Genomic DNA, 13,117 nt, shown 5'->3' with positions numbered 1-13,117 from the left:
AAGAACCAAAGGAAGGGTAGGACTCCTTACAACATGCTCTTCCAGACACAAAATGGCCTGGATATCCACGACCTCACAGTGTCTGACACTACCTACACAAGACCATCATAAGAGGAGGGAAAGATGATGACATCAAAATAAAAAAGAGACTGATTGAGAGGGGGAGGGGATACGATGGAGAGTGGAGTTTCAAAGGGGATATTGGGGGGAGGGAGGGAATTACCATGGGATATTGTCTGCAATTATAGATGTTGTTAATAAAAATAAGTAAATTTTTTAAAAATGAAAAGAAGTGTGGGGGGGGCATTTTAGCCAGGCATAGTGGCTTGAATCCCAGCATTCAAGAGGCTAAAGCAGGAGGTTTGCTGTGAATTCAAAGCCATGAGTTCCTGGTCAGACCCTGCCCTCAAATAAACAGACACATAGCGCATGCGCGCTGGCACACTCACGCACGCTCGCACGCACGCACGCACGCATGCACACATACTTACTACCCCAAACCAAAGGGGCCGTCTTCCCCGGCGGCGCATTTCACCACGGTGACCCAAGCACCAGTGAGTCAGGCTTAGGTATTAAATGAAGAGAATCACGGCTTGGGGTAAGGTGGAGCACGGGCCTTGTTTCTGCAGGTCGAGCATGAAACTCGTGAGACAGGCGCTTCCGGGGCTCTGTTAGCTGACCCCCGTGTCCCACCGCCGTGCGCTGTCCTTGGATGGGTGGAGGCGGTGGCGAAGCTCCCCAGGAGAGAAGCGGGAGCCCAGAGTCAGGGCGCCACCGCGGCCAGCGAGCTCAGCGCGGCGGCCAGCAGCAGCAGCAGCAGCAGCAGCGGGAGCAGCAGCGGGAGCGGCGGCGGCGCCAGCGCGGTGCCCCGGCCCCGCAGGCAGGCCGCGTACGCCTCGAAGGCCACCCGCCGCATGGCGCACACGTGCTCCGCGCGGCAGCTCTCGTCGCAGGCTCTGTCGTCGTAGCCCGCCGAGTTGTAGATGTAATAGCGCTGAAGTGTGTCCCGGTCGCTGGCGATGCGGCTCAGGGCCGTGTGCATGGAGCCGGCGCCCGCATCCCGCACCTGGTAGGCCTCGGTCAGGCGGTACTCCAGCCTCCAGTGTGGGCTGTCCTGAGCATTGGCCTGGCTCAGGTTCAAGAAATAGGTCACCATGTCCTGGAACGGGGGACACACAGGTGGGCGAGCCATGAGCAAGATGTCTTAAGTCCACTCACAGAGTCCTGCACCTTGCATGTTTTTAATCCCAGCACTTGTTGAGGCAGAGGTAGGATGGCAGGAAGTCCAAGGCCACCCTGAACTACAGAGTGAATTCCAGATCAGCCTGGGCTAGAGCAAGACGCTACCTCGAAAAACAAATATAAATAATTTTTTTTTAAAGTGGGACTGGGCGTGGTGGCATCCACCTTTAATACCAGCACTTGTGAGGCATAGGTAGGAGGAGTGCCATGAACTAGGTCCAGGGCAACAGTGAGCTGGTTTCCTTCCCTTACCTATCTCCCAAGTTTAAAATAGGGCCTGGCACACGACATAGCAAATGAATGAGTATTTCTTTGTCATTTCAGCAAGCACAGCACATCCTAGGAGGTGAGGAGTTGGTCACTCAGTTGATATGTGAGGTGAGGGCTCTGGGGAGACCTTGAAGGTCTGTTAGCACTAGGGAGACAAGATTAAAGCAGTGTATTAGAAAAATTTATTCTTCTCTCTCCTCAATCGGGCCACTAGGATACTAGGCTTCCCCCTCACCCAGGGCTGGGTTGGGGTGGGGAGGGAGAAAGAGCATAATACAGTTTCTTGGTCTGGGAGAACTTTTCTGCTTGCCTCTGCTTTACAGTTTTGGGGTAACTTCTCACTTCGATTACATGCATGATTTTCCTCTGGTCTCTGAATCTACTATGTGTGTATTTTTCTTACACCCCAGATCTACCACTGGGGTGCTCTCACTAACTCTAGGTCTGCTCCCTGTGTAATTTCTTTAAACTCAGGGTAGCCATGAGTATAACTCTCTTCATTACTCATTTATTCTTTGAATTTCTTGGTCTCTGCTTTGATAGTTTCCCTCTTATTCCTCCTTGAGCCTCACTGTATGCCCTCTTAACATCCCTCCACAGGAAAGCAGACGGCAGATGCCATGTGTGTTCCTTCTAAATCTTTTTACACACTCCTAAATTCTATCCTCCATGTGCTTGCAGCTTTTCTCTAGTCTCTCTTTACTTGTGTTTTGAAATATATTTTATTTATTTATTTATGAAAGGAAGAGGTAGAAAGTGAGAGAGAGAGAGAATGGGCGTACCAGGGCCTCTAGCCACTGCAGACGAACACCAGATGCATGAGCCCCCTTGTGCATCTGGCTTTCCTGGGTCCTAGAGAATTGAACCAGGATCCTTTGGCTGTGTAGGCAACCATCTTAACTATGAAGCCATCTCTCCAGCCCCTTTATTTGTGTTTTGTTGATGTTGTTTCCAAGCACTATAGCCCAGGCTGACCTGGAACTCACTCTGTAGTCTCAGGCTACCTGAACTCACAGAGATCCTCCCACCTCTGCCTCCCAGGTGCTGGGATTAAAGGTGTGTGCCAGCTCACCCAGCTTAGTCTCTCTTTAAAAGCCCCACAGTTTCTCTTAATGAGCTTTCCACAAACTTGAAGCTTTACCCTAAGCTCACTTGTAAGGCCTCCCTTAAATAAACTCCACAATTCGTGATTTTCCCCTAAATAAAACTTAATAATTCACAATTTAAAAAAATAAAGAAAGATTAATTCCTTCTGAGTGTGCAGCTGATGGGTATAGTAGGAGCAAGGCTGGAGGAAGGGAGACCAGGTAGGAGGTGGTAGCAATGATCCAAGGCAAAGGGAGACTAGAAGGCTGGAGAGATGGCTCAGAAGTTAAGGCCCTTGCCTGCAAAGCTAAGTAATCATGTAAAGCCAGATGCACAAGGTGGTACATTCATCTATTCATCTGGAGTTCATCTGCAGTGAGTGGAGCCCTGGCGTGCCCATTCTCTATCTGCCTCTTTCTCTTTCTCTTTCTCATACGTGTGTGTGTGTGTGTGTGTGTGTCTTTTTTTTTTTTTTTTTTTTTTTTTTTTTTTTTTTGGTTTTTTGAGCTAGGGTTTCATTCTAGCTCAGGCTCACCTGGAATTCACTATGTAGTCTTAGGGTGGCCTAGAACTTGTGGCAATCCTCCTACCTCAGCCTCCCAAGTACTGGGATTAAAGGCATGCATCACTATGCCTAGCTAAAGTATCTTTTTTTTAAATAAAGTGAGACTGGGGAAAAATAATTGACCTGACTTGGTGGCAGGTAACTCTGGGGTTCTGAACTTGACCTTATTAAGGCTCAGTGGTCAGAAGTTGCATGTCAGCTGAAGACTATGGAAGGTCCCCTCTCCCCAACCCCAGCAGATCCAGGCTCCTGACCTGCAGGCTCAGCGTGGCTTGGTCGTATTCAAATACCCGGATGCCCGGATTGTTGGCCCCATTGACCACCTCTGGTAATGTGGTCTTCCAGGGGGTGACTCCAGGTGTGAGGAACATGACGCTTATGGGAGCACCTTTTGGGAGAGAGACAGTAGACTGAAAGGGGTGACGGAGAGGAGGAGGCTGGTGGGCTGCCAGTTGCCCTCCCGGTTAATTACCTGCATCATCATAGAACATCCGGAAGCTGTCCGTGTGGTGGTGCCCAAAGAACTGCCCAGCTATGACTCCGTGATGCTTCTGAACCACTTTCAGGTACTCCTGGTTGAAGCCCTCTCGGAACCACGCCTTGTTCCGCGCCTTCTCAAAGAACCCTGGGGGCACGTGGCCAATAACATACACCTGCAAGAAAGCAGTGTTGGGGCTCAGAGACATCCCCTCCAGCCCTCATTCCCACCTCTCAAAAGCTGCCTGTGTCCTCAAGGGCAGGCAGACAGGTTTAAGTGCATCTCCTTCCTCCGGACTGTGCTTCATAGCTCCTCCTCCATGAAGCCACAGCGTGGTCCTCTGTTCTCAGAGAGCTTGGGCCATTCCTGCACAGGTGTGTAAGAAGCTAGGTGGTCATGAGGCTTTCCAGCATGGCTGTGTGGCATATGTTGGGTGGTTGTGTGTGTTCATGCCTGTGTTCTCCATGTCACATGTCTAACAGTACCTGAACACTATTATTTTTTTTGGGGGGGGGGGGTTGGTTCACTTTAGTCCAAGCTGACCTAGAATTCACTATGTGGACTCAGGGTGGCCTCAAACTCACAGTGATCCTCCTACCTCTGCCTCCCTGGTACTGGTATTAAAGGTGTGTGCCACCACACCTGGCTTTGAACACTGTTTTTAATGTCTTATTTATTTATTCTTTCAAGGTAGAGTCTCACTCTAGCTCAGGCTGACCTAGAACTCACTCAGTAGTTCCAGGCTGACCACTCCCCACTCGCCATCACTTCTTGGATGACAGAACCATCACAGCTGCTTGTGGTTCTCACACGCAATGGGCCCCAGGACCTCAGCTCACAGCGCTGTTGTGACTGGAAGAAGCCCTTTGTGGTATGTGGGTGTTCATCTACATGTTCACATGTGAGTGTGAGTGTGGGTGTGTGGGAGCCATGGCACATGTGTGAAGGTCAGAGGACAATCTTTCCACCTCATTTGAGACAGTGTTCCTGGAGTCTCAAATCTCCAGTTGTTCTCTGCTGGGTTTTGCACAAGCGTCCAGGAAATTTTCTCTCTGCATCCCAACTTGGAGTCAGCATGCTGGAAATATAAAAGCCTGTTACAGGGCTGGAGAGATGGCTCAGCGGCTAAGCGCTTGCCTGTGAAGCCTAATGACCCCAGTTCGAGGCTTGATTTCCCAGGACCCATGTTAGCCAGATGCACAAGGGGGTACATGCATCTGGAGTTCATCTGCAGTGGCTGGAGGCCCTGGTGTGCCCATTCTCTCTCTTGCTATCTGCCTTTTTCTCTCTCTGTCTGTCACTCTCAAATAAAATAAAAAATAAATAAATAAGCAAAAAAAAAGTTAAAGCCTATTACAGCTTTCATCTATATCTCTATCTATCTATCTATCTATCTATCTATCTATCTATCTATCTATCTATCTATCTATATACAAGCACAGAGCGAGAGAGAGAGAGAGAATGGGCACACCAGGGTCTCCAGCCACTGCAAATGAAGTTCAGATGCATGTGCCACTTTCTACATCTGGTTTTACATGGGTACTAGGGAATCAAACCCAGGTCATTAGGCTTTGCAGGCAAGTGCTTTAATCACTAAGCCATCTCTCCAGCACTCCCCACACCTTTTTTTTTTTTTTTTTTTAGATAGAGTCTTACTCTAGCCCAGGCTGATTTGGAATTCACTATGTAGTCTCAGGGCTGGTCTTGAACTCACAGTGATTCTCCTACCTCTGCCTCCCCATTGCTGGGCGTAAAGTTGTACACCATCACACCCAGCTCAACTTCCAACTTTCTACATGGGATCTGGGAAGCTGAGCTCTGGTACTCAGGCTCAAGTGACAAACGCTTTATACCCCAAGTCATTTCCATAGCCCAAAAAGCCCCTCTTTATGGCGGGCTGCTGAAGGACGCTCTCAATGAACACGAGCATCTGGTGGGTGGGTGGGTGGGTGAAGTCTGTGCCCCGTAAGGGACATTTCAGGAAGTAGAGGAGCCCTTACCATCTCCCCAGCTCGGGAGGCATTGCTCAGCACATCTTCCAGCCACTGGAACTGCTGGCCAGGGTCAGCCATGCCAGCCGTCTGCTCATTGCTGCTGTAGTACAGGTTGGTGTTGAGGACCACAACTCGCCCCGCCCTGCTCGAGCCCGGCAGCTTCTCAGAATAGAAGGCACCTAGGACGTCACAGCCAGGAACAGACTGAAGGGGGTCAGAGACATTGCTAAACCACCTGCGACACACAGGATAACCCTCCAGAAGAAGGAACCCTGCAGCCCATGCTGCTGGTAGTGCCCAGGCCCAAGCCAGCTTGATCTGAAGTTCTCTGCTCCTTCCTGGGGTGTCTAGATTTTAGGACTGTGCCAAGGACGTGCCTGGCACACAGCAAATGCTCACTAAATACTAATGTGTCCTCATCAGTAGTGCGCTGGTGCTGAGTACACAGGATCTGGAGTCTGTCCTACATGCGGATCTCAAATCTGTCTTTGTCAAGATGTGTGACCTTAGCCTGTCTCCTGATCTGTAAAATGGAGGTGAAAATCAGAATTTAGGCAGAGCATGGTGGGCACACACCTTTAATCCCAACACTCAGGACACTGAGGTAAGAGGATCTCTGTGAGTTCCAGGTCATCCTGGGCTACAATGAGTCTATGCCTAAAAAAAAAAAAAAAAAAAAAAAAGGACTGCCAGGCAGGCATGGTTGGTGGCACATGCCTTTAATCACAGCACTCAGGAGGCCAAGGTAGGAGGATTGCTATGAGTTTGAGGCCACCTTGAGACTACATAGTGAATTCCAGGTCAGCCTGGACTAGAGTGAGACCCTACCTCAGAAAACAAATTAGATCAGACCCTGCCTGGCACAGTGTAAATGTTCCTTATAGTCGCAAGTGGCACAAATACCTTCTTTGAAGAGAGCGAAAGACTCGTCACTCAGCCAGGGTCTCCACAGCCCTGCTACCTGCTTGTAGATATGGTTGCTTCCTGCTGGGAACTGGTTTTTAGGATGAAAGTCATGGTTTCCCAAAGCAGCATAGACTTTAGTGTCTGGGAGGAAAAGAAAAAAAAAAATACAAAAAAAATTTTTTTTAAAAAAAAAAACACTTGGTGGAACTGGTCATTGTCACTCAGCCACTGGCCATCAGAGCTAATAGGAAAGAGTGATAATGCAGATGAGGAAATATAAAGATAGGCAGAAAGCCACAGCTGATAGAATCTTACTGAACTTTCCTCAGGGCTGGTGTAGCAGCACTAACCTTCCCTGTGCTAGGACAAAACACCCCACCAGACACAGCTTATGGGAGAAAAGATTTATTCCAGCTTACAGTCTCAAGGGGAAGATTCATCATGGAAGGAAAAGCAGGACAGGCCTGAGCAGAAGGCCTGGGTCACAGCTCCACAGCAGCAAGAAGGAAGGAGTCTGAGGGTACTGGGCTTGGAGCTGGGCTGTATTACCTAAAAGGCCTCTCCCATCAACACGAGTCCTCCAGCAAGGCCTCACAACTTTCCCAAACTGCCACCACCTACGGACCAACACACGATCAAAACACATGATCTTTTCTTTTAATCTGTGATTTCTCTCTTCTCTCTCTCTTTTTTCTTTTTCTTTTTTCTTTTTTTGTTTTTGTTTTTGGTTTTGGTTTTTCAAGGTAGGGTCTCACTCTAGCAAGGACTGTCCTGGAATTCACAATTTACTATGTAGCCTCAGGGTGGCCTTGAACTCTTGGCGATCCTTCTACCTCTTTCTGCCTCCTAAGTGCTAGAATTAAAGGTGTGAGCCACCATGCCCAGATCTCTGGCATTTTTATTTATTCATTTAAAAATATTTTTATTGCCAGGCATGGTGGCGCACACCTTTAATCCCAGCACTTGGGAGGCAGAGGTAGGAGGATCGCCATGAGTTCAAGGCCATCCTGAGACTACAGAGTTAATTCCAGGTCAGCCTGGACCAGAGTGAGACCCTACCTCGAAAAACCAAAAAAAAAAAAGTTTTTTTATTTTATTTTGGGCTGGAGAGATGGCTTAGTGTTTAAGGCATTTGTCTGCAAAGCCTAAGGATCCAGGTTTGATTCTCCAGGACCCACATAAGCCAGATGCACAAGGTGGCACATGTGTCTGGAGTTCATTTGCAGTGGCTAGAGGCCCTGGCATGCCCATTCTCTCTCTCTCTCTAATAAATAAATAAAATAAAATAATTTTATTTTATTAAGTTGAGAGAGAAATAAACAGAAGGAGAGAGAGAATGGGCACACCAAGGCTTCCAGCTACTGCAAATGAACTCCAGACACATATGGCATCTTATGCATCTGGCTTACATGGTTCCTGGGGAATCAAACCTTGGTTCTTGGCTTTGTAGGCAAGTGTCTCAACCCCTAAGCCATCTCTCCAACCCAATATTTTTATTTTCTGCTGGGCATGGTGGTGCATACCTTTAATCCTAGTACTTGGGAGGAAGAGGCAGGATTGCCATGAGCTTAAGGCCACCCTATGACTACATAGTGAATTCCAGATCATCCTGGGCTACAGTGAAACCCTACCTCAAAAAAACAAAAAAAGAAAAAAAAGAATTTTCAAGCAAAGAGGGAGTGAATAGGAATGCCAGGACCTCTTGTCATTGCAAATGAACTCCAGACACATGAACCATTTTGTACATGTGGCTTGACATCTATACTGGGGAATCAAACCCAGGCTCTCAGACTTGGCTAGCAAGTGCCTCTAACCCCTGAGCCATCTCTTTAGCACCTGGTTTGTTCTTTTCAGACAGGGTCTCACTATGTAGCCCAGGTTAACCTTGAACTCCATGTCCTCCTTCCTCCACCAGAGTGCTGGGATTACAGACGCGCTCCAACACTTCCAGTTTATTTCTGCTACCATTTTAGGCTGTATCTGGCATGTAGTAAGGGCTTACTGAATATTTAACAGGTCCGAACAACTGCTGCCATGCCCAGTGCAGGGGACATGAGTGTTCTAGTACCACTGCCCCTCGAAGGGGTCCCGACAGGGCCACCAGGCAGCCTGAAGGCCGGTGAGCCGAGGACGGGTTTGAGTGACGCTTCTCCAGGTGAAGAGGACCCGGCTGCAGGGGCGGAGCTGCGGAGCGGCTGGCAGAGGGCCTGCCTTCCCACTACTTGCCAGATCTGCACAAACAAGCCCTGCGGGAATTTACACAGGACCAAGTTATGTTACTAGATAACACGGGAGCAAGAGATTTCCACATTGAAAGAATGCCATTCTACGTTGGGCATCAGTGCTTCGTTCTCGGAAGCTGAGCACTGTCACGCCAAGCTGGCGGACATAAGAAAGGAGCTTCGGATGCCTCGTGAGAAGAATTCGAAGTTGAAAACTAGTGCATTCAAACTGCAGCAGAAAGGCAAAAAGAAGAGCTGGGAAGGGAGCAGCAGCAAGAGGAGGAATAAAGCGGTTGACAGTTAAACCAGCCAAAAGGACACGAGAAATTGTATTTGCGTGTCTTCTTTCCCTGTCCCACTCTCTGGGTTTAGTTATGTAAGTGGACGGTGAGGTTGAGAGAGTGCCTTATGCCACTGCGCGTGGCCTGAGCTCCTCATTCCAGGGTTGCTGTGTCTCTCTATCTTCGTTTCAGTTACCCAAGAAATTTGTCTTTCTAAGTAGTGGAAACATCACATTGTCACTTGTTTTTTTGTTTTTTTTTTTTCGAGGTAGGGTCTCACTCTAGCTCAGACTAACCTAGAATTCACTATGTAGTCTCAGGGCGGCCTCAAACTCTCAGTGATCCTCCTACCTCTGCCTCCCAAGTGCTGAGATTAAAGGCGTGCGCCACCACATCCCAGCTCTTGTGTGGTTTTTATATATTTTCATCTCTAGTTCAAAATTAATATGAATGTTTTAGCTTCTTGAGTGCAGATTTCACAGTTTCAGTTTCTCACCATGTACTCTGACATGGCTTTTCTGCAGTGCAACACTGGTTTTTGTTAATTGCCTTCTCCCTGCTTAAAAGAAACTGCTGGTCTTCTCATCATAGATCTCACAGGAAGAGAGAGGATGAGCCTGTTGAAGAACGTAGTGGGAAAGGATATAAGCAGAAAACACGAGTGCCTAACATGCCAGGGGAGCAGATAGATTGTTCCAGACATGACTCGCTGCTTTCTGGTGTTGGTGCTTATGTAGATTCTGGGTTCAAGGTGGGATTCCATCCTTTCCTAATGTTTGGCAGAGGTAGTGGAGATGTCACACACTTGAAGGTGCTTCTGTGTTTATGCTTAATTACCACACAGTGAGATGCAGTTTCTGTTCTTTTAAAGTAGAATAAAATGTACCACTATCGGGCTGGAGAGATGGCTTTGTGGTTAAGGCATTTGCCTGCAAAGCCAAAGGATCCCAGTTCGATTCTCCAGGACCCACGTAAGCCAGATGTACAAGGGGGGAAGGTGCATGTGTCTGGAGTTCGTTTGCAGTGGCTGGAGGCCCTGGAACACCTATTCTCTCTCTCTCTCAATCCTTCTTTCTCTCTCTCAAATAAATAAATATATATATATATATATATATATATATATATATATATTTTTTTTTTTTTTTTTTTTTTTTTTTTTTTGGTTTTTCAAGGTAGGGTCTCACTCTGGCTCAGGCTGACCTGAAATTCACTCTGTAGTCTCAGGGTGGGCTCGAACTCTCAGCGATCCTCCTACCTCTGCCTCCCGAGTGCTGGGATTAAAAAATATATTTTTTAAAATGTACCACTATCCACTTCATAGGTAATGATAGAGATTGGTGAAAAGTTAGTAAGTAATTTCACAAAAGAGGCAGCATACTATTAGCTTTCTAGAATTTTCCCCTGATACTATATGCAGAAGCTTATCCTATGAGGGAAATAGAGATTTCATTGTTTCAAGTCATATATATTAGTATGCTCTCCTATTTCAGTATTTAATGTCTGACTGGTCTCCAATCCCTATTATGGGTGAACAGTACAGAACTTATAAAGGGGCATGACTGGAATGTATGTCTTTTATAATCCATGTTACATTTTCAGTAAGCTGGAATTACTACCTCTGATTACATATCAGGCTAATGGTAGAGAAAGCTTTAAGTTGAGTGCTAAGAACTGGCTTGTTTAAAGGTTTAAATACTTTCCTTGAAAGAGTCTTTCCTTCTTTTATAAATCAATTATGTTTGCACAAGTCACTTGATTTTGACCCTATGTTTAAGAATATAAATGTAGGGCTGGAGAGATTGCTTAAGGAATTTGCCTGCAAAGCCAAAGGACCTCGGTTCAATTCCCCAGGACCCACGCAAGCCAGATGCATAAGGTGGTGCATGTGTCTGGAGTTCATTTGCAGTGGCTGGAGGCCCTGGCACACTCATTCTCTCTCTCTCTCTCTCTCTCTCTCTTTCTCTCTCTGTCTCTCTGTCTTTCTCTCAAGTAAATAAAATAAATAAATAATAAAATATTTTTTAAAAAGGTGACCAATTCTGTCATCTTTAAAAAAAATAAAGAATATAACCGGGCGTGGTGGCGCACGCCTTTAATCCCAGCACTTGGGAGGCAGAGGTAGGAGGATCGCCATGAGTTCGAGGCCACCCTGAGACTACATAGTGAATTTCAGGTCAGCCTGGGCTAGAGTGAGACTCTACCTCAGAAAACAAACAAACAAAAAAAAGAATATAAATGTAAAGCTGGGTGTGGTAGCACACGCCTTTAATCCCAGCACTTGGGAGGCAGAGGTAGGTAGGAGGATTGCTGTGAGTTCAAGGATACCCTGAGACTACATAATGAATTCCAGGTCAGCCTGAGCTAGATGAGACCCTACCTTGAAAAACTAAAAAAATAAATAAATAAAAAATGTTGCCTTTGTTTTGAATCTATATTATATATGTACGTCACTGAAATAATAAAAGCATATTTTTGTTTACTTTGCAGTGAGTAATATGCTAATGTACAGACACTGAATGTGATGTAGATTGTAGATACAATCTACATCACAGTTTTGGGGCAGATATACCTTGTAAGTGTATGGATTATATATTCACATATCTTTGATTTTGACCTTACCAAATGAAGACTACTTTTTTTTTATAATTTTTTTTTTTTTTTTAATTTGAGAGAGAAAGACAGATAGAGGGAGAGAGAGAGAATGGGCGCACCAGGGCTTCCAGCCTCTGCAAACGAACTCCAGACACGTGCGCCCCCTTGTGCATCTGGCTAACATGGGACCTGGGGAACCGAGCCTCGAACCGGGGTCCTTAGGCTTCACAGGCAAGTGCTTAACCACTAAGCCATCTCTCCAGCCCATGAAGACTACTTTTATGCATTTAATAAAACATCTGGATTCTCCAGTGTCATTCAATAAATAAATAACTATTTAACAATGAACAAAAGCCCATCTTGTAGAAAGAAAGACAAGTCGGGTGTGGTGGTGCACGCCTTTAATCCCAGCACTCGGGAGGCAGACGTAGGAGGATCACTGTGAGTTTGAGGCCACCCTGAGACTACATAGTGAATTCCAGGGAGACCCTACCACAAAAAAAAAAAAAAGAAAAAAAACCACTTTTTTGTTGTTGTTTTGTTTTGTTTTTCAAAGTAGGGTCTCACACAGAAATGATGAGCATGGGCTGGAGAGATGGCTTAGCGGTTAAGCGCTTGCCTGTGAAGCCTAAGGACCCCGGTTCGAGGCTCGGTTCCCCAGGTCCCACGTTAGCTAGATGCACAAGGGGGCGCACGCGTCTGGAGTTCGTTTGCAGAGGCTGGAGGCCCTGGCGCGCCCATTCACTCTCTCCCTCTATCTGTCTTTCTCTCTGTGTCTGTCGCTCTCAAATAAATAAATAAAAAATTTTAAAAAAAAGAAATGATGAGCATGTGGTTGGTTATCTCTGGGCAGGAAGGTCAGCAGAAGAGGCAGGGGAAGGAGGACACTGACCAGCTGCTGCTAACACCCTTCCCTTTTCTCTTGTTCCCCTTTATCACCTCACACCAGGTTTCAAGGCTGTTCCCATTCATCAGACACTCAGCTGTTTTCTCTGTTCTGGGAAGGCCCTCACCCCCTTACCACACAGTAACAAGGAAACAAAGAAAGAGTTGAGGAGGGAAGAAGAGAGGAAGGAAAGAAAAGAAAGAGGGAGGAGGGAGGGAAAGAGGGAAGGAAGAAGAGAGCAAGGGAGGGAGGGAAGAAAAGACAGGGAGAAAGAAAAAAGAGTGATGAGGAGAGGGCAGAGGGGGAGAGAAGAAAGAAGGGAGGGATGAGAAAAGAAAACTGAGGGCTGGAGAGATGGCTTAGCGGTTAAGCGCTTGCCTGTGAAGCCTAAGGACCCCAGTTCGAGGCTCGGTTCCCCAGGTCCCACGTTAGCCAGATGCACAAGGGGGCGCACGCGTCTGGAGTTCGTTTGCAGAGGCTGGAAGCCCTGGCGCGCCCATTCTCTCTCTCCCTCTATCTGTCTTTCTCTGTGTCTGTCGCTCTCAAATAAATAAAAAAATTAAAAAGAAAACTGAAAAGAGGGCTAGGGACTTAG

General features: G+C 46.9%; 1 protein-coding gene and 1 pseudogene across 1 annotated transcript in view; one reads left to right on the top strand and one right to left on the bottom strand.

The window, feature by feature from the left end:
- Positions 1-763: 763 nt before the first annotated feature.
- Smpdl3b (sphingomyelin phosphodiesterase acid like 3B) overlaps positions 764-13,117 on the bottom strand; it is a 36,549-nt gene continuing 24,195 nt past the window's right edge. The window contains exons 4-8 of the mRNA XM_004671271.2: positions 6,539-6,682; positions 5,642-5,814; positions 3,636-3,816; positions 3,418-3,551; positions 764-1,159 (exon numbers count right to left, since the gene is read on the bottom strand). Coding sequence (XP_004671328.2) covers positions 764-1,159; positions 3,418-3,551; positions 3,636-3,816; positions 5,642-5,814; positions 6,539-6,682 — 1,028 coding nt within the window. The remainder of the gene's footprint in view (positions 1,160-3,417; positions 3,552-3,635; positions 3,817-5,641; positions 5,815-6,538; positions 6,683-13,117) is intronic.
- On the top strand, positions 8,594-9,143 carry LOC105944961 (annotated as a pseudogene).

The sequence above is a fragment of the Jaculus jaculus genome, chromosome 5 (assembly GCF_020740685.1).
Source record: "Jaculus jaculus isolate mJacJac1 chromosome 5, mJacJac1.mat.Y.cur, whole genome shotgun sequence".
Lineage (NCBI taxonomy): Eukaryota > Metazoa > Chordata > Mammalia > Rodentia > Dipodidae > Jaculus > Jaculus jaculus.
The sequence above is the reverse complement of the archived record's forward strand: the minus strand, read 5'-3'. Positions and strand labels throughout refer to the sequence as shown.